General features: G+C 44.1%; 3 protein-coding genes across 3 annotated transcripts; 1 reads left to right on the top strand and 2 right to left on the bottom strand.

Annotated features, from left to right (window-relative positions):
* Nucleotides 1-181: 181 nt before the first annotated feature.
* Nucleotides 182-6,909, bottom strand: nxpe3 (neurexophilin and PC-esterase domain family, member 3). The gene is made up of 6 exons (XM_079732222.1): nucleotides 6,787-6,909; nucleotides 4,705-4,884; nucleotides 3,535-4,322; nucleotides 3,383-3,453; nucleotides 3,068-3,289; nucleotides 182-2,967 (listed from the first exon to the last, which is right to left on the bottom strand). Exons 2-6 carry the CDS (start codon nucleotides 4,852-4,854, stop codon nucleotides 2,408-2,410), a joined length of 1,791 nt encoding a protein of 596 aa, XP_079588348.1. The 5' UTR covers nucleotides 4,855-4,884; nucleotides 6,787-6,909; the 3' UTR covers nucleotides 182-2,407.
* Nucleotides 6,910-8,004: 1,095 nt separating this feature from the next.
* Nucleotides 8,005-14,251, bottom strand: cep97 (centrosomal protein 97). Its single transcript, XM_079731780.1, has 11 exons — nucleotides 13,975-14,251; nucleotides 13,258-13,400; nucleotides 12,967-13,125; nucleotides 12,687-12,788; nucleotides 12,469-12,582; nucleotides 12,197-12,363; nucleotides 11,925-12,089; nucleotides 11,580-11,749; nucleotides 9,615-10,281; nucleotides 9,368-9,443; nucleotides 8,005-9,273 (listed from the first exon to the last, which is right to left on the bottom strand). The coding sequence occupies exons 1-11, from the start codon at nucleotides 14,009-14,011 to the stop codon at nucleotides 8,782-8,784; spliced, it is 2,292 nt and encodes a 763-aa protein (XP_079587906.1). The 5' UTR covers nucleotides 14,012-14,251; the 3' UTR covers nucleotides 8,005-8,781.
* Nucleotides 14,252-14,461: 210 nt separating this feature from the next.
* rpl24 (ribosomal protein L24) lies at nucleotides 14,462-17,684 on the top strand. The gene is made up of 6 exons (XM_079731795.1): nucleotides 14,462-14,499; nucleotides 14,625-14,700; nucleotides 15,055-15,165; nucleotides 15,569-15,705; nucleotides 16,724-16,787; nucleotides 17,559-17,684. The coding sequence occupies exons 1-6, from the start codon at nucleotides 14,495-14,497 to the stop codon at nucleotides 17,637-17,639; spliced, it is 474 nt and encodes a 157-aa protein (XP_079587921.1). The 5' UTR covers nucleotides 14,462-14,494; the 3' UTR covers nucleotides 17,640-17,684.
* The last annotated feature ends 748 nt before the right edge of the window (nucleotides 17,685-18,432 follow it).

Below are 18,432 nucleotides of genomic sequence, written 5' to 3'. Positions count from 1 at the left end.
AATGTTTGAACGAAGGTTGATATTTAAAAAATTGACCAAGTCGTGAAGTCTGAAGTAGTTTGGAGTGTCAGAGAATTACGTCCATTGTAAAAAAATATATATTTTAAAAGTAGAATATCTTAAGTTTAATGTATTTTCAAAATCTGAGTGGAAGTGCACGATTCCAGGGTAATGTGGACATTTTAAAATTGGAGTTTGTAGAGAAGAAAGAGATTAAAACAGAACAATAGTCGAGCGCTGCAAGCAGCACTCAACTAAAAGAAGGTTGTAGGACCCAATGGAGATTTTTATTTTCTTTGCATATTTTATTCAGACGGATCCAGCAATCCTTTCTGATTTGTGAGACTCTTAAGTCTTTTAATGTCGTAGGTCTGAGAGGTCAATCTAATCATCTAGTCCCTGGTCCTAGGTCTACCCCGGGTTCTGCTCAGATGCGACTTGAACCCAAGGGGGCACTCCGGGTACCATAGATACCTACTAGTACCAGGCCTAGTAGGAGAGATTGGTGAAGAGTTTAAGAGATGGAGTACTCTTGCTCAATTCTGGCTGGCTTGCCAAATGTAGAAGGTTGTTCAAATCAAGTTGCAGTTTCCAAGTCCGTTTCTTTCAAATTGACCACAGAGTCAATAATTCACTTTCAACCCTGAATTTGTGGGCTCACGCAAGAGACCCAAAACAGCCACCTGAGTCCTTATGTGGTACAATTAAAATCTCTGGTCAATTCTACACATCAGTATATCAAAACATATGACAAGGGCTGGGCTTTTACCTCAATTCGTTACCTGTTATCATACAAGAAGGTGTAACCCAGTGATTCCTATTGGGTTACCATTATTCAAATCAAGCCAATCACATACCGCCTAAACCTTCTCTAGGCTAAAAATGTAACGGGTGTCATACCTGGGCAAGATGGACCCCAGACCGGTTGGTCCGTGGTGGATCTGTCGTTGGGCTAATTAGGCTGTGAGACAAAGGAAGGGCCAATTGGGGTTGGAGACAGAGGTCTGGCAGGGAGGAGGATGATCCAGTGGATCAATTGTTCATAAAAGATCAATTGTTCGATCAACCCCTCAAGAGTAGTGGAGGGATAGAGAAGGATGTTTGACAGGGTGGGGGATAATAACAGGAAGAAGGTGAATACACATAAATCAACAGTGGGGGTCAGAGAAAGGGATCTGGCAGGGAGGGGAAAAACAGCGTGATGCAAAACCATATCTAAATGTTTAAAGATGGATACATTCCTCAAAAGTGGAAAAAGTATATAAATTTATATATAAATATATAAATATAAGATGCAATGATATTACATCATCAATGTCCCAGAAGATTAGTTTCCTTGTCTTACAACACGGCACATGGATCATAACAGAGGGAGTCGCCTCCATCTCATACATTTAACTGTATGGTGAAGGACAGCTTCCTTGAAACCAACCGCAAAATAGTTCAATCATTGTAAACATTGGTGAGTAAAAGAAGATAGCGATAAAATAAAAAAACATGAGATTGATTTTACAGCTGGATAACATGGTTTCTGAAATTGATGACTTAAAATAAGACTAAATTCTGAAAAGTCATTAAGTCAATAGTCATTTTAAATATAAAAGTATTCTGGAACATGCACATAAATGGACCGTATCAGTAGTGGCTGCTTGTCTGGCGGCCTTTTGTCAATATATGTGAAATTTCGTTTCTTATATAAAATGAAAACATTTCTTGATTTGGATGGAAATGTTTCTCTTTTTATAAATGTTGATTATGAACTTGGGTGCTACTTAGATGCTATATTTTGCCCCACCTAGCCATCGAAAAAGAAAAGGACCTCTACCATTTATCTAGACAACTGTGCCTTCCAAAATAATTTAATTAAAGAAAATAGTTAAGGTCCATTTCAGATTTTGAGGTAAATTTACACGTTGCTTAAGGTTCATTCAATTAAGCAGACCCTTTTCACAGAGGCACCATCGTAGGATAAACACAATCGTCACTCATGGCTTAGGAACCCTTTTTTGGGATATAAATCTCCCTTGGTGTTAATATGTGAGTAAAAAAAAGATAGATCATAACAATGTTAAAGCTAAGATCTGGTTGGTTGTATTGCAATCGTTTTTTTTTTGTCTACTTTTTTAAAGAAGCTAAAACGTCAACCAATATGTTAAGGAGATGTGCATGCCCCTGAATATTTATTTTACAGAATTTTTGATAAAAATAAACAGGGGGCTTTTTTCTTACGTGCAAGGTGCTTAACGCCTACCATCTCCTCAGTCACGTGTATCTGAATCCACTGCAAGGTGCTTTGCATAAAGGCATCTGCTAAATAGTTAACTTGTTCATGGTAAGAGAATCAGAATAGGCAAACAATGTTGCAAGCAATTGGACAGCACGTCTCTTCCAGCTTCTTTCTCTGCCACTAGCTCTTCTTATTCTTGGTAGGGCACACATGAGACAGGATGAGGTCCATCATGTTCTTGATGATGGCCGGGGGTGGGTGGAGTTGGTGGGGGAGATGATGGGCTAAAGTCATCTCCCAGGCGTCCACAAACACAACACCCAGGCCCATGAACATGGGTCTGAGAACCCTGTCGCGCTGCAGCGAGAACCAGTCGCTGTTGTACAGGCTCACCTCCTGGTCCAGGGCCTGTAAGTTGGCCGAGCGGATCACCACAAGCGTGCCGGGGCTCCGGTCCAGAAGCCGTACCAGTGCCCGTCGGATGTGCCGCATGCGGCGTATGTAGACCTCCACGGGGAAAGTGCTGAAGTGGGCCCAGATGCTGAGGACCACCACGGTGTCGGGCCCTCCGGGCAGGCCGTCCAGCTCGTTTGCGACGTAGCGTAGCTCACTGGTGCTGACGGTGGAGAAACGAATGGGCGGACCGTGACAGCGGTACTTCAGTAGGATGTTGTGTTTACTGTCCACCGCCATGAAGGGTCCCACGTTCTTTGGACTGTGCAGGTTAAACTCTTTGATTTCTAGGAGAGACCGAATGAAAGCGCACATTGGACATCAACAATGGGACATGAGTAATGGTCAGGGCATGGTGTGAACGGAGAGAGGGGTGTCAGGGCTCACCTGGTACGAAAGCGTTGAGGTACTCAAACCACTGCCTCACTGTGGAGTCTCCGTACATGTGGATCACCTTGCCAGTCAGGCACTGCGTAATGGACGAGGAGTCGTTAAACTGGCGAGGAGTAGTTCCACCGAAGGACCTCCAAGAGCTTCGGTAGTAATACCCAGAAGGAGTATACTTGACCGGCTCCGGTTTGATGCTGACGTTTTCTAACTCTGGTTCATCTGGGATATGAGGAAAGCACAAATGTCACAAAATGAAATGCATACAAACTGCAAAAGCAACCTCCTCCATAAACTGCAGCAATGACTGTGTACCTATCTTCTTAGGAAGCACGTTGATCCGATCAGGTCCTGACGCATGGATGTCAACTTTGATGTTCACACCGCTGAGCGTAATAAAACAAACAAGGGTAAAAATACATTTCCAAAGTTATAGATTACATGAAAAATAAAAGAATCCTACAAACTTCTGAAAGAGCAGTGCTTCTTTGTTGGTGATGAGGTGCTTCTGGTAGCCTCCCTTGGCGTGGTTTATTCTAGTGTCACAGCTCAGCATCTTGGGCTTCAAGCAGTACCAGGGCTCGCCGGTGTGGAGGTCCGTGTAGTTGCACAGCGGCTCCTGCGGCTGATTCGGCGGCAGGCACATGTTGCACACGGTGGTCTCGGACAAGAAGCCTGATCGGAACAGGCTCTTGAAGAAGACCCGGTCGGGCCGCTGCTCCTGGAGCCGCTGTAGCACGGCCACCGCCTCACTGGAGTGCACCATGGTGATCTGCACCTGGGCCGTGCCCTGCCACAGCAGGGGAAACAGAGCCGAGTAGAAGCCGTTGAGGTGATCCACCACCCTGCCTGCCACCCCCGCCCCCAGCTCAGGGGAGTGCAACCGTGCCAGCAGGAAGTCCCCGCCGTAGCGCTTGGGACGGCCCTGGAAGTCGTGCATCTGGACCAGGGCCTCTAGCTGGGCGCCGACGCGCCACTCCCTCCGGCCCTTGGAGGGCAGGATGGCGAACAGGCTGTGCGCGGGGTCGCTCGTCTGGCGTAGGGGCGCGGGGGCGGGGCGGGCCGGCAGCTTGGGCCAGGCGATAGCGTTGAGGAGGTAGCGATCCTCCAGGGCTTCGTCAGGGGTGAGCTCCAGCCCCAGGTGGCTGCAGAAGGTATCGTTGTGGTAGGGAGGGAGGGGCCCCTTCTGGGCAAAAGCTGTGTGGATGCTGTTCTGGAGTTGAAAAAGCGTCGATGCTGTGTGGCAGCTCAGGTTCTGAGGAGGATGAGAAGAGGGGTTAGGGTAAGGAGTGGAATTTATAGTGGACAGGCAGTTTGCACTCTTTATTTGCGGGGCACCAAACTTTCAGATGTGCAACAAATCGCTGTATCAGCCGTGTGTGAGGGCCAGGTTTATATCCTTTTTGTGTGCCTGCTTGCACAGTTCACACAAACCAGCATCATTCCTCACCTCTCCACTGTGATAGCCAGTGTTTGGTGAGGTTTATGGCGCAATCTTGTCACCAAGGTGGGTGCTACACACTGGTCAATAAGTTGTAATAAACAAGGATAACTATGCCCACTGATTCACAAGGGAATTTTCCAATGTTTTATTTAACAAAATGTAACTATCTCACACAGACACACACAACACTAACCTCCAGAGTGTGAATGTTGCGCAGAAGGAATATGAGACCAGAGAGGGCCAGGAGAAGGAATAGTGGGGCGTATTTGGACAGATTTCGACACATGATGGCCCCCTTCGGTCTCCCATGGTTAGGCAACGCTTCATATTCCGCTTTCAACATTGTGGTAGTGGTAGTACTGGGCTGTCAACACTTAAACAATAGAGAGGAGATATGGATTAAAAACATAACTATCAAAGATTATGTTGTAGAGTTGGATACTTACATCTGACCACTGCTGCGAACAGTAAACCCACCACTCTCTATCTTGAGGAGTATGCATTTATCTATATATATATGGTCGTTATGCAGGAGAGCAACGTCTTCGTGTTCTCAGTAAATTGTCTTATGAGAAAAGTCTGTAGCAGTCAATTTAATAGTTAGTATACCCAAGATACTACAGATTATAATGTGTGCTTACGAGTAGTAATGCGCGATGTAAACGATATACGATATAAACGATAAAAAAAAATGGCCTACGATAGAGATTTTAATTCTATCGCTCTATCGCGATAATGCATGTTGATGACGCAAAATACAATGTTTAATTTTTGGTTTGGTGCAATTCCTTTTCACATTGGAATTTTCGCAACAGTGCCAGAATTCGTCAACAAACCTGCATGTGTGCAAAGAACGTTAACCCATTTGTACCGGCTGCTGTGCGGCGCAACATTGTATCTAGTAGATACAATGTTGCTCCGCGCAGCCGGTACAAATGGGTTAATGGTAAACACGCATTGATGCGCAATCCGGTCTTAAAGGTAAACACGCACAGATGCGTGATCCGGTCTGAATGGGTTAAATCATTGGACAAAAAGGTCTGGGGCGTTGTAAAGGGTTAAAGAAAAAGGGGGGGGGGGGGGAGCACCGGTGAAAGTAAACAATCATGGATATCCAGCGTGATATACATTGATCTGCGGATTGGTCCAACTCCTTCTCCCTCATCAGCAAAGAGGAGACGGAATGTCTTTTGGATATCGGACCCAAATATCCAAAAGACGTTCCGACTCCTCTTTGCTCCATGTTGAGCAACGTCTCCGAGACCACCTCTCCGGCTGGGTCAACCTCCTTTTGATGGTTAAAAATATCACGTAATCGACAAAAATCTTAACAATCAATGATCGATCATCAATTAATCATGCCCATCCCTAATTGTCAGTACAGTGTCTGTTCCTTATCTAGAAAGACACCCGTTTTTCCTGTTCTCTGCATCTTGGGTGGCATTTAAGAACCAAGGACTTAAACTAAGTGTAGTGCCTTTTAAAGGAAAGGCACTACACTTAGTGCACTAAGGGAAAGAAACCCAATACTAATTTTATTTATCTGCAACATTATGTTGTATGATGAATGACATACTATATTTCTCTTATTTTAAAATACATTTAGCAGTTTGGCTTTCCTTAGGGTCTATGTAACCTGTTCTGAAACGGTTATTTTATGATTTTATATCGTGATATATATCGTTATCGCAAGAGGCTGCAATGTATATCGCAATATGGATTTTAGGCCATATCGCCCATCTCTACTTACGAGTGTGGGGACTCTAGGAGGGGGGGGGGGGGGGGGGGGGGGGTATTATTCTTCACACGTGACAGAAACAATCGACACGACCAACATCATTTTTACCATCTCATATTATTTCCTTAGGAGTTCGTTATAAAATGTTATACTGTAAAGCTATCAAACCACATCCAATTTCAAAGCTTGGTTAGACCTAGGCACATTACATGCTTATGCTAGGATAGAAAAGGATGACATGTGATTCGACAACAACAAAAAGGGAGTGCTGCTCAATGGGGGTTATAACGGGAAGTCTGCAAGCTGTCTTTAGAACAGGCTGTATGGCCTGAAACTATAAATTTCTTCCGTTTTTCTGATATCAAATAGCCTCCTACAATCTTGCTTTTATATTTGTCAACGACAGCAGGGCCTATTACGAGGTGCATGCATAGTATAGACTACAATCGTATAATCTGAAGAGATTACACTGCTTTATTATAAACGTGCACGGAATTGTATAATCTCAATAAGGCACGTCCTCGCAGAACCACCTACGTTTTCATTAAGTCCTCAAAGCGGACGGCGGTCTCTGCAGAGCTCCATTGTCTTCGTTCGCCCAGCATACTTTGGGTGTTCCGGCTTCCTTGGTTATGTTTGAAGCATCTGATTATAGCAGTAGTCCTCGCTGAGGTAACCACTACGGGGCTTTCTCTTCGAAGCTCTCGCGAGATACCTCCCCCATCCCGACGGATCGTAGACCTTTATCTCGCAATAGCTTTATCTTTATTCTGCTATAACCAGTTGTCGAGTTGTAAAAAAAAAGCCAGGGGGGATGGTGGATTTTAACTTTTAGGGACAGACAGGGGGGTAGCCAGGACATTATTACTGTGGTTAGTTAGATCAAACTAATAGTGTATATATTCCAGCTTTCTTTAGACTGTTTCCGGATTTTTTAATGAAAAATAATTTAAATTGAATTTTATATATATATATATATATTTTTTTTTTATCTGACTCGGGGGGCCAGGGGGGTGGCCAACCTCTGACCAGGGTGGCTGGTCAGAGGTCCCCCATGTGGCTACGCTCCTGGGGACAGATCATTTGTGCTGATGATAGCGCATATGGTGGGAGACCAACGGTGTGATAATTATTATTATTATTATTATTATTATTATTATTATATATTTTTATATAAAAACGCAGCTGATTTGACGCATCACACGATTCGGAGGCATGCATCACATTTAAGGATTTTAAAAACTGATTCTTATTCGTTGCTCACGGGTTGGAATTAAAGGGAGAAAAGGGGACAGAGTTGCCTGCAGAACCGCTATAATGAAATAGCGTTATTATTTCCACATTAATTGATAAAATAACAGGGGATGGGAAGGGGGGACGGCTGTTTCAGAAGGGGGATAGTTTTAATCATTTTAATTCCAAAGGGGGATGATATCCCCCCTCATCTCGAGTGCTGGCTATAACAAATAACCAAATTTGTTATGGCTGTATAATAACTTAATATTATTCTAATCAAACGGTAGGACTGTAAGATCGATGTATATATGCATATTATTGAGATTAACGAGCCGGTGAGCCCACTGATTTATTCATTGAATTCGAACACATTAAAATAATGTGTTAACTTTATTCTCAGTTTGTTTTGAATTTGTATTTCTGTTAAGTACAATGATTATGGCAAACAGCATATGGAAGAGACAACCAGATCAATAGCTTGCTATAATACAAGAACATAACACAAACCTCTTGTGCGCATTGCAGTGATTAAAGGCCAGATTTATGTACGGAAAGTTTGCAATAATTGTCATGAAATTATCAGAGGTTGTTCAGTATTTCACTATTTAATTAATAATTATAGTCGAGTCAAAGGCATAAAGAAGTCAAAAAGAAAAAGTTAAGAGGAAGCTCAGGAAATGTGCCACCCTGTCAGATGTACGTGATGTCTTCTTGCTTTCACGTGGTGGTTTTGACTTCTGCTTTAGCCTATTGTATACAGTCTATGGCTTGAGCATGTGTATAGAACATAGCCCCGAAATGCATTAATTAGTAATATATCAGCAGGATACTGGTGAGAAATTCCACACATTTACGAAAGCTACTATTTTTGAATAAGTGCATAATAAATTAAATTAACAAAATAGGTGATATATTTTAAACATCCCCTGTCTTCCTCATCAGGTGGGTTTAGAAGGCAACAACCTTTTGTAAATCGAACACATCATTTCCTTGATATAATAAAACAAACATTAATTTGTTTTCATTTGCAAATAAGTGAACGAAATAAGTACAAGGCCTATTTGTGTCCATATGCTACGCATGGTTTTGCCTAGTTGAGCAATAAGCCATCTTTTCAAAGCCAAAATGTAACACATTCGATGCTGGTTTCAGACATGCATGTTTGCAGAGGTCAAAACAACGACCAATCACGAGAGTAAATCCAGATCCTAAACGCACGTCTCTGAGGAGCTAGTTTGGTCAAGAGTCTTTTTCAACAGATGGAGCCCAGGGAGATGTTTTGTTTGTCCGTGCGCATCAGGGTTTGGATTCCTTGTCCCCGTCCTGACGTGCGTGTTGCGTGTCGGGCCGCGGTGTGGTTTTGCTGGGCGACAGAGGCGACGGCGGCTGAGAACCTTCAGTCCTGTCGCCGGTCATGCCGTCCTCCTCCTCTTCCCTCTGCTGTACGGAGGACAGGTACTGCTCCAGCAGGCTGCAATCTGCGCTGTCCCCGCCCGCTACGGACACACAGCCCCCAGGACTGGCCAGGGCCCGCACAGTCTCCAGGGAGTCCACGGTGCCGCTGCTGAGAAAGCTGTCCTCCAGGGCAACCCGCTGCTCACATGTTGACTGGAAGCCGGAGTCCGGGAAGGACACCTGTGTGTGGGCCGGTTCTGTCGTGCTGCAGCAGGCCGCTGGGACCAAGGGCTGACAGGACGCAGGAGCCGGCGTCTCAGCCGGGGCCTCGCAGGGCTTCATGCTGGCTAGCTGACCCTCGACAGAGAGCTGCCACCGCTGCATTGACTGGAGCTGTGGGCGGAGCATTCCCATGTATTCATAACGAGGATGGAAAAAGTGTCCGAATATTGAAAATGTATTATATTAAAAGCTTCACATCCCTCACCTGTTTCCAAAGAAATTTGACAGCCTCCTCCTGAACCATCCTCTGCAACCTTTCTTCCTCATAGCGTCCCTGCATTCTGCAGGTCAAGACAGGTAAGTTCTGTAAATCTGTGAATAAACCCTCCAAGCAAATAACGTCAAGTCGCAGGTAACTGAACAGTTGCATGATCTTTAAAAATAGCACAGGGGACTTCGTTACACACATGAAGCAGGAGATAATCCAATGTGAAGATCAGCCATCAACATACCTCTCCAGCTCCCCTGACAGGAAGACTATGTGCTCCTGCATCCTGTGTAGGCGGATCTCACTTCGGACCTCCCGGGCGACGGGGTGGTAGTGGCGGGCGTACTGGCCCCTCCACCATGACTGTATCCTCACCGCTGCCCTGTCTCCGTCCAGGTACACTTCCACCTTCTGCTGGGGCTCCTCCAGCACCTCCCCCCCCCCACTGTCTGGGGGGGTTCCTGGTGCCGGTCCGACCTGTGGCCAGCTGGGCCCGACCACGGGTGGACAAGCTGTTGAGACGTCAGCGCCCTCACGGTGACCGGCCGTCGCCTGGCTTTCCGTATCGATGACAATCTCCTGTTGCACCGTCTCTGGACACTGGTAACAGATTTCTGCGATAAGTGACTTCCTTGGCAGGGATGGGCGTTCCGGGGCCAGAGAGTCGGGCTCAAACGTTTCGGTCTCGTCCTCGCTCTCTGAGAGAGCCGCCTTGGGCCCTCCTATGTCGGCGGCCGCAGGCAGGAAGGTGGAGACGGAGGAAAGCAGGCTGCCGCTGGGTTTATCCTCGTCTGTTTGCACGTCCTCCAGGTGGAGAGACTCCTCTGCTGCTGCTTTGGTGCTGCGAAGCACAGGCCCCGGTTGGTGGAAGGAGTCCGACCTCATCCAGGTGTTGTACTGAACCGTTGGCTCTGGAACAGGAATGAGTGAAAGATTGACAAACCAAATTAAAATTAAAGCAATTGTTACCGAGATTGATGTTTTCTCCACATTTGGTACAAAGCTGTCTACAGTAAACGTTCTATCCACTATAAAGTAGTGCAGCGATTCAGTTGGCCGTGACCCGCTGCCACTGGACTCGCTGAAACAACGGTATTGCAGGTCGGCCGACAAATCACGGTGAAAACACCATATATTTTTGTTTATATTAATTCTACTACAAAAACATTATTCAATGTAAAAACAATAATCCTTGTTATATTATTAATCACTGTTTTTTTTTCTTTAAACCTTTCGAAAAGCCTGAGCAATGTGATAGGAACTTATGGTAGGCCATCCTACGTGGGATGAGCGATGATCTGAAAATGGAAATAAAATTGCAGTATTGATTGGGTCAAAAGTGTAGGATTGAGCTCTGAAGGCGCCTGTGCGATGCTGGGCTAGCACAGTGCAGTGCTTGCCCAGGACCTGGGTAAAAGCTGTCTGTCAACTGCAATGAACACAGTGTAGTGCTGGCTATAAAGAAAATGCTTGCAAAACCCCTTCGCCGGCTACAGTGACCCTCAAAGGCCAGAGGGCAAAAGAGAAGGAAAATCGTGTCTCAGCGCATTGAAACTGGCTTTCGCACAGAAGTACCTGACAAACCTGATCGGCAAAGTCAGATCGGGATACTCGACCAAGCTTTTACTTGGTTGAGTATCCCGATCTGTCCAGCAGAGCTCTGCGATTTCTGGTGCCCTGAAGACGTATCTCTGGGAGACTGGCTTTCCTGGCATTGAAGACGAAATACAGGAGTAAACTGAATGTTGAGCCCAATCCTAGACTGAGACTGCTCTCCCTTGAGCCAGACATTAAGCATTTGGTGTCTGCCATGCAACATAAGCCGTCTCATTAGGTGAGTAAACAATAGTGGGCTCCTATTACGGTTGGTTTTATCAGCACCGGCGTTAGTCGTTAAACACTGCTCCCTTGAGACAATATCGTTCCTAACATTATGTGAATGTTCCATGCATATAAGGTTATTATTAACACATCTCTTCTTCTTTTTAACACTACTGCACTGTATGTATGAGACTGCATATGATTGTTCAAATAAACGTCCTCCGATTACCACTGTATGGCAACCGTATAACTTCTGGTCGGATGTGGGCCGCAAACACTTTCAAGGGGTCCGCGACTCCGAAAAAAGGTTGGGCACCACTGAAGTGATGTTTATAGCACAAATATGACATGAAACAATCCCTTGCCAGTTGTAGCAAGCTCCTCTCACCCATCTCTCTGGCCGATGGAACAGCGCCTGTTGGGGTGGATCTATTTTCTGCCATTACTGGGGCCAGAGGGGCAGTATGCTGTGGACTGAGGGTCTCCACGTCCAAGTGAGTAGGGCGAGGTGGGCTGGGACAGCCTCCTGTCTGCTGTAACAGTTGCCTTTGGTGAAGCCTGAAAGAAAGCAAAACCGAAGTTAACATGTTGCTCGGATTACAGTAAATATCACTTTGGGTGGAGCCGTAGAACAGGGTATCAGTAATGTGCACTTTCATGCTGCTTTATCAACATTAACCACTGGGGACTGCTCTGTGTGTGTGTGTGTGTGGCTGGGTGTGTGCGTGCGTACCTCTGCTTACTGAGGATCTTCTCCAGCTTGGCGTCCTCTGCCGTCTCCAGGGCTGGGCTGGTGGTCAGGGGACACACGGTGGCCAGGTACTGGACCAGCTGCACGTGCTGACCCGGTCGATATGAGCGACCTTTGCCCTGGCTATACAGCCATTCTGCCTTTAAACTGGTAGCGAAAAAATACGTTACTGCTACTAGACCATGAGATTACTACCCAAGATTACGACATTCATTTCAGGGGGGTAATATTTAGGTCCACATTGTTTTGCTCACTTTTCTTTCTGTGAAACCACATAGCCGTCCAGGACCTTGAGGCTCAGGCACCAGCTCATGATGTAAGGTCTGTAGTCAAACCCTGGCAGCGACGGGGTGGACATGACACATGGATTGCTCATTATAGAGAGCTGCTCCAGTTCCTGGAGAGGTGCGAAGTAGGAGGCCTAAAGTAGAGCACGTAAGGAGCACCAGTTAGATGGAGGGGGAGAAACCAATCTAACTTATGTTGTTATTTGAATACAGTTAAATGGTTTCTGCATGAGAGCTACCTCATTGAGATCTCTTATCTCATTTTCCGCCAAGGAGAGAATCGATAGACGCGTGGGTAGGTGGGCAGGAATCGTACGGAGTGTCGTTAGGCTGTTCCCGTGAAGCAAGAGTGTCTGCAAAAAAAAGAAAATGGCAGCAAATCTAAACAGGTGAGTCGTGAACTATCTAAACACATGAATGGATGGCTTGCTACTTCTCACTTCCTCTGAATCCTTACTTTTAAGGCCAACAGCTTAGTCAAATCTCCAATAGTTGCTATGTTATTATCAGACAGGTCCAGGTGTTGCAGGGAAATGCAGTTGTGAAGTTGCTCAATGACCTAAAGAAAATAGAGGACGATAGTAAATAAATAAATACTACATTTTCACATTTGCAAAGGAGTTCTTTGGTCCGCCGTAAAAAGACCTGCTGCCGCTTAAGTGTGCACTAATAAATATAACAAAAACATGATATCGCAGTCGGGGGTAACCAATTGTCCTAACGTCCCATCCACGTACCTTGATGTTGTTACCGGAGAGGTTGAGCCACTCAAGCTGAGGCAGGTCCCGAAGGCCCTCAATGTAACCAATGCTGTTATTGGGCAGGTTCAGAACCCTTAGCGCTGTTAGCCGGCACACACCCATCATCCGCACCAGACGGTTGCTGGCAACAGAGAGCTGGGGACAACGACAGCAATTATATATATATATAAACATATACATACATACATACATACATACATACACACACACACACATACTGTACATACAAATATATGTATCAATAGAAGAGAGAGAGCGAGTGCGCACCTGTTGTAACCCTGGACTTCTTTCAAGATGGTCTAGTTTCATGATATTGTTGCGATCCAGAATGAGGGTATGGGTTTCATCTGAGCATGTAAAACACGGTTCCAACTTTTGGATTCCCTGGGCAGAGAGGTCCACCACAGGGCCTAAAACAATAGACCAGAAGGGGGTGGACGGTTGGTTGGATGTAATTTTCCTATTTAAACTGTTAATATCATGAGCCAACACAAACATAACACATTTGAAACAAGTACAACATTTGAACCAGCATGATCATACAGACAGAACGGTTCCTGATCAGTTTAGACAACAATATTACACTCAGAGGTTAATGGAAGATGATATTGCTTAAACACTGACAAGTTGTGACAACCATCACAACAATAGCAGGCAGAACAAGCTAATGGCAAGTTGATGATACGAACCAAATAATTTCCATCATTATTTTTAATGATTCGTATCAACTGATAGCTATCAATGTCTCAAAGTGTCTAGGTTTACAAGCGAATAACTGAATATGATGCAGCACCTTGTGGCTTATGGTACATCACTGATACAACAACACTCATCCTGGTGCTGATGCTAGCTCACATCAACATTAGCTTTGGGCCGTTCTACTGCTAATAAGCACTAGCAAAATTTGTAGGCCCGGCGAAGAGTTATCGAAATGCATAGAGTTCGGGCATTGAATTGTCATTCAACTCTTATTATAAAGCTTACCAGCGTTTGCATCAAGTTTAAAATCGGATACCCCCATCTCCACAGCCCTGTCAAGAAGCCTGGCGACGCTGTTACAACAGTTACACTCTTATGCACACTGATCACAAATGTTCCAAACAACAATCTTTTGCTCAGTTGAAGCCTGCCTGTTGAGCTCAATGCACCACAGACCGATCCGTTAAATGTAGTATTAGCAGCATGTGTGATTCGGATTATTATTTCGCTAACATTTCTGTTCATTCGTTCCCGCTTCTGCTAAACACTTGGCAACCATAGCTACGCTCCTACCGTTGGCGCAGTGATTACGTCGACAATTAGATAAAAGGCATAAAATACAAATTATATATTTATTTATTTATTTATTTATTATGTACGTAGGAGAGTATTTGAAACGCATTTTTCATTTTTAACAGCGACAAATATATATTACAATCGTTCATAAATCCAAATTCGGGTGACATAATTTAGTTTCCGTATCCGCTTGTCTTTCTTTCCGGTTTTGTGCCCTCTCGTAGCCATCATGAAGTGAGTCCCAGGAATATAATCTATGATCATCCTAGTATATAAATAAGCACTATCTTAACGTTATGATCGTTTTGGTTAGGAATATTATGGTAAACTCACTGGTGGTGTGTATTTGTCCTTTTCAGGGTCGAGTTGTGCAGTTTTAGCGGGTATAAAATCTACCCCGGTCATGGCCGCCGATACGCCAGGATAGACGGAAAGGTAATGTTTCTTTGAGATATACGTGTTTTTTTTAACGTGTCCCGCTTTTCACATTTGATCAGGCAAACATGTGTGGGCTTATTGTGTTCCAATGTTTTTTTAACGTGGTAACTACGCCAAGAAAGCCTAAGTTATTGATGCCGGCCTTGTCGGCATGGAATGACATAGCTATGGTTGCTAACTATACGTACGTTGTTTATAGTTGCAATAAACGAACTGCTTCATCCTGCCTAGTCAACACTCCAGCGCATGACAGTGAAGACGGCATTCATGCTATCCAGTTTTCACCTGCCATTCGTATCAAAATCACGCAAGAGTCCTGTCAATATCATCATAGTATTTTGCTTTCAACAGGTTTTCCAGTTCTTGAATGGCAAGTGCGAGGCCGCCTTCCTGTCCAAGAGGAATCCTAGACAGATCAACTGGACAGTTCTGTACAGGCGCAAGCACAAGAAGGGCCAATCTGTAAGTAGTTTTCTCAGGGACTTGTTTTTTTATGCAGGTGTCTCATCTTTAGGATTTTGACTTGTAGGCTGATTATTTTCCATTTTGGCTTAATGGTGTGCACAGTGTAGTCTGTTATGTGCTGTTGCGGGACTGTGTTTTACAGTCTCTGCAGCAGTGCTCATGCCAAACCTGCAGCCATGGACTAATTGGTGATCATAGTAATGGCCCTTGAAGTCTTCATTGACACTATACCATTGGTCGGCCTCCATACTCTCCTACAATCCAAACTTTTGCATATGTGTATGATTGGAATGTAGACTGGGTGGCATATGGAAATACTGGTGAATGTTAACCCGGTAGTAAGAATTGGGAGAGGGTTAACAATGTATTGATTTGTGAGCTTTCCCATCCATTTTGACAGGAAGAGGTAGCAAAGAAGCGCACACGTCGCGCCGTGAAGTTCCAGAGGGCCATTACTGGTGCCTCTCTTGCTGACATCATGGCCAAGAGGAACCAGAAGCCAGAGGTTCGCAAGGCCCAGCGGGAGCAGGCCATCAGGTATGTTAATACACATCCACGGCACGAGAAGTGTGCTCGCCTCTGCTAAGAGCAGAGTAAAAATGTGGACTCAAGATGTACAAAGTGCATTCAAACTGATGCTAGTCAGCTCGAAATAGCATTTTATATATATATATATATTGGCTTGAGTGCATATCACTTATTCTTACCTCTGATTACCTGCTATCAATCCATATGTGAAATAATTTTGAGTAAATGTATTGCCTTTAGAGATCAACCGATTGCTTTAAAGATTAGATAAATTAATTTTTAAGAGTGTTGGAACTTTATTAATCCTAATGCTTGCTTGAACAAAGATGCAATTGTATTTTCTGTTTTCCAATTTACTAAAGGAAATTATTTTCTGTAAGCATAGCTAATACAGCCATATCAGTCCTTTTCTTTTAACTAATCTGGTTGAGAATATTTGGATCTCTAGCAGCAACACTGAGTGTGAAGGAGGCTCAAAATAGAGCTAAAAATAAGTGTTCTGAATGTACCACACAGGATCCATGCAGACGACCACTAATGTAGAATAACATCACGGTCCCAATGCCATTTGGATTGAGACTTGTAGACTGAGTGGTTATTTTCCTTTTGGCTGCCGGTTAATGGTGTGCACAGTGTAGTCTGTGTTATGTGCTGTTGCAGGACTGTGTTTTACAGCCTCTGCAGCAGTGCTCATGCCAAACCTGCAGCCATAGATTAACTGGTGATCATAGTACTGGCCCTTGACGTCTGCATTGACATTATACCATTGGTCGGCCTCCATACTCTCCTACAATCTTAACTTTTGCATATGTCTATGATTGGAATGTAGAGCTCAAAATAAGGGTTCTGAGTGTACCATACAGGATTCTTGCAGACTACCACTAATGTATAATAACATCACGTTCCCAATGGCATTTGTTAAATCAATGCAATGGTGCATGAGACTATTTTCGGAGAAGTGTAATGTATTTGTAGTCGTGCAGATTGATTCGTGAAGCCCTTCTAACAGTTTATTTGGGCGTTGTAGGGCTGCCAAGGAGGTCAAGAAGGCCAAGCAGGCAACCAAGAAGCCAGCGACCACCACAACAAAGGTAAGATGAAGCCGACTGGCCTGTTTTTTAAATCTCGTTTTACAAAGGATAACCCCAGCTACTCAAGCAAGCATAGTGCTACTGGAGAGTAACAGAAAGCTGCTTAAATTCTACCCAGTCGGCTGGTGTACTTTTCCTTCCTATACCCGTACCTAATTGTTTATCTTGGTCCTCCTGTGTCAAACTTTATGTTGAGGAGGATGAAAGAGTTAAACTGATTATTTTCCATTTTGGCTGAAGGTGGATGGTGTGCACAGTGCAATCTGTGTTATGTGCTGTTGCGGGACTGTGTTTTACAGCCTCCGCAGCAGTGCTCATGCCACACCTGAAGCCATAGAGCAACTGGTGATCATAGTACTGGCCCTTGACGTCTTCATTGACATACCATTGGTCGGCCTCCATACTCTCCTACAATATTAAATGTTGCATACGTGTATGATTGGAATATTATAGAATTGCATGGCATATTGAAAGAACTAGCGATGATGATTTTACACGTTTTTGAATTGGTGATCAATGCCTAGAGAAATAATAACAATGATATGGGACATTTAAACCAGTGCATTAAATCACAGAATTGCGTGACGGGTGATCCTGACGAGTTTCAATTTGGCCGTTCCATTCCCATGTATTTGGCTAGAATAGTCCGTCAAATACTACTGATTCTTTGGCAATGAACCTTGGTTTAGTGTGGTATGGACATCTATCTTAATTACTATCTAGAAACATTCCTGTGACACTTTTATTTAACTTGTTATGTCTCTTTGACAGGCTCCAACCAAGGCGGCCCCAAAAACCAAGATTGCAAAGCCCATGAAGGTCAATGCACCACGTGTTGGAGGAAAACGCTAAATCTGTTTGTGTGGGCTGTTGATAAATAAATCTTTTCTTGGATAACGTTTTGTGAGGCAAATTTTGTACATGTATAAAAGTCAAGTTGAGAAGACGTCCGCCTTCTATGAAGGATGTATGACATTAAAGGGTGTATCAATTATAAAGGGTCCATAGTTTCTACATAGGACAGCGTTCACATCATTTCAAGGATTCATCAAATGTGTGCCTGATGGCCAAAAAACAACTTTGTATTCTTGGCTGTGACGGCAGATGATTCCCTGATCTGTTAATGGCTATGCCCTTTAACAGATCACACTGCAATAATGCCTCTAAAAACTTTAAATGTTTACTCTTAATTGTTTCAGCTTTAGACTAAAACTTCTTGCGCAATATGTGACAAGTTGTCCAGTGACTTAAATCACCAACATTAAAAGGGACATGGTCATTTTTGTAGTAAAAAAAAAACAACCTGGTTTTAAATAGGCCAGGGTGTCGATGCTAGTTCCCTGAAAGATTGCTAAAGTAAAATGGTAATTCCTAGGTTCCCTGACAAGGGAATATGACCACGGGTACTATATTCTACATTTCTGCCCTTAATGTCATGTTACCCAGACCTAAGAGTTCCTCCACTAACAAGCACTGCCTTAATGCTCTTTATATACAACTACAATTGAGTCTGAATCCCCAATGGTCATAGCTTTGTTCCCTTAGGCCAAACAAGCATGGTCAATGTTTTTTAATCTAATTCTGATTTTGAGAAGTCATTTAATAGTTTAAGCCTCCCAAGTTTAATATTTCTGTATTTACCTCT

Source organism: Pollachius pollachius (genome assembly GCF_949987615.1).
Source record: "Pollachius pollachius genome assembly, chromosome: 3".
Lineage (NCBI taxonomy): Eukaryota > Metazoa > Chordata > Actinopteri > Gadiformes > Gadidae > Pollachius > Pollachius pollachius.
This window is presented reverse-complemented; position numbering and strand designations above follow the sequence as displayed.

What these genes read in the sequence shown, in the direction of transcription:
- rpl24 (XM_079731795.1), top strand. An exon ending in AGCACAAGAAGGGCCAATCT is followed by an intron (nt 15,166 to 15,568) that starts GTAAGTAGTTTT and finishes CCATTTTGACAG; the next exon opens with GAAGAGGTAGCAAAGAAGCG. An exon ending in CAGCGACCACCACAACAAAG is followed by an intron (nt 16,788 to 17,558) that starts GTAAGATGAAGC and finishes TCTCTTTGACAG; the next exon opens with GCTCCAACCAAGGCGGCCCC.
- cep97 (XM_079731780.1), bottom strand. Translation starts at nt 14,011, where the DNA reads ATGGGGGTATCCGATTTTAAACTTGATGCAAACGCTG. An exon ending in TCTCCGGTAACAACATCAAG is followed by an intron (nt 12,789 to 12,966) that starts GTACGTGGATGG and finishes TATTTTCTTTAG; the next exon opens with GTCATTGAGCAACTTCACAA. An exon ending in CTAAGCTGTTGGCCTTAAAA is followed by an intron (nt 12,583 to 12,686) that starts GTAAGGATTCAG and finishes TTTTTTTTGCAG; the next exon opens with ACACTCTTGCTTCACGGGAA.
- nxpe3 (XM_079732222.1), bottom strand. Translation starts at nt 4,854, where the DNA reads ATGTTGAAAGCGGAATATGAAGCGTTGCCTAACCATGGGAGACCGAAG. An exon ending in CGTGCTTCCTAAGAAGATAG is followed by an intron (nt 3,290 to 3,382) that starts GTACACAGTCAT and finishes CTCATATCCCAG; the next exon opens with ATGAACCAGAGTTAGAAAAC. An exon ending in CCTCAACGCTTTCGTACCAG is followed by an intron (nt 2,968 to 3,067) that starts GTGAGCCCTGAC and finishes GGTCTCTCCTAG; the next exon opens with AAATCAAAGAGTTTAACCTG.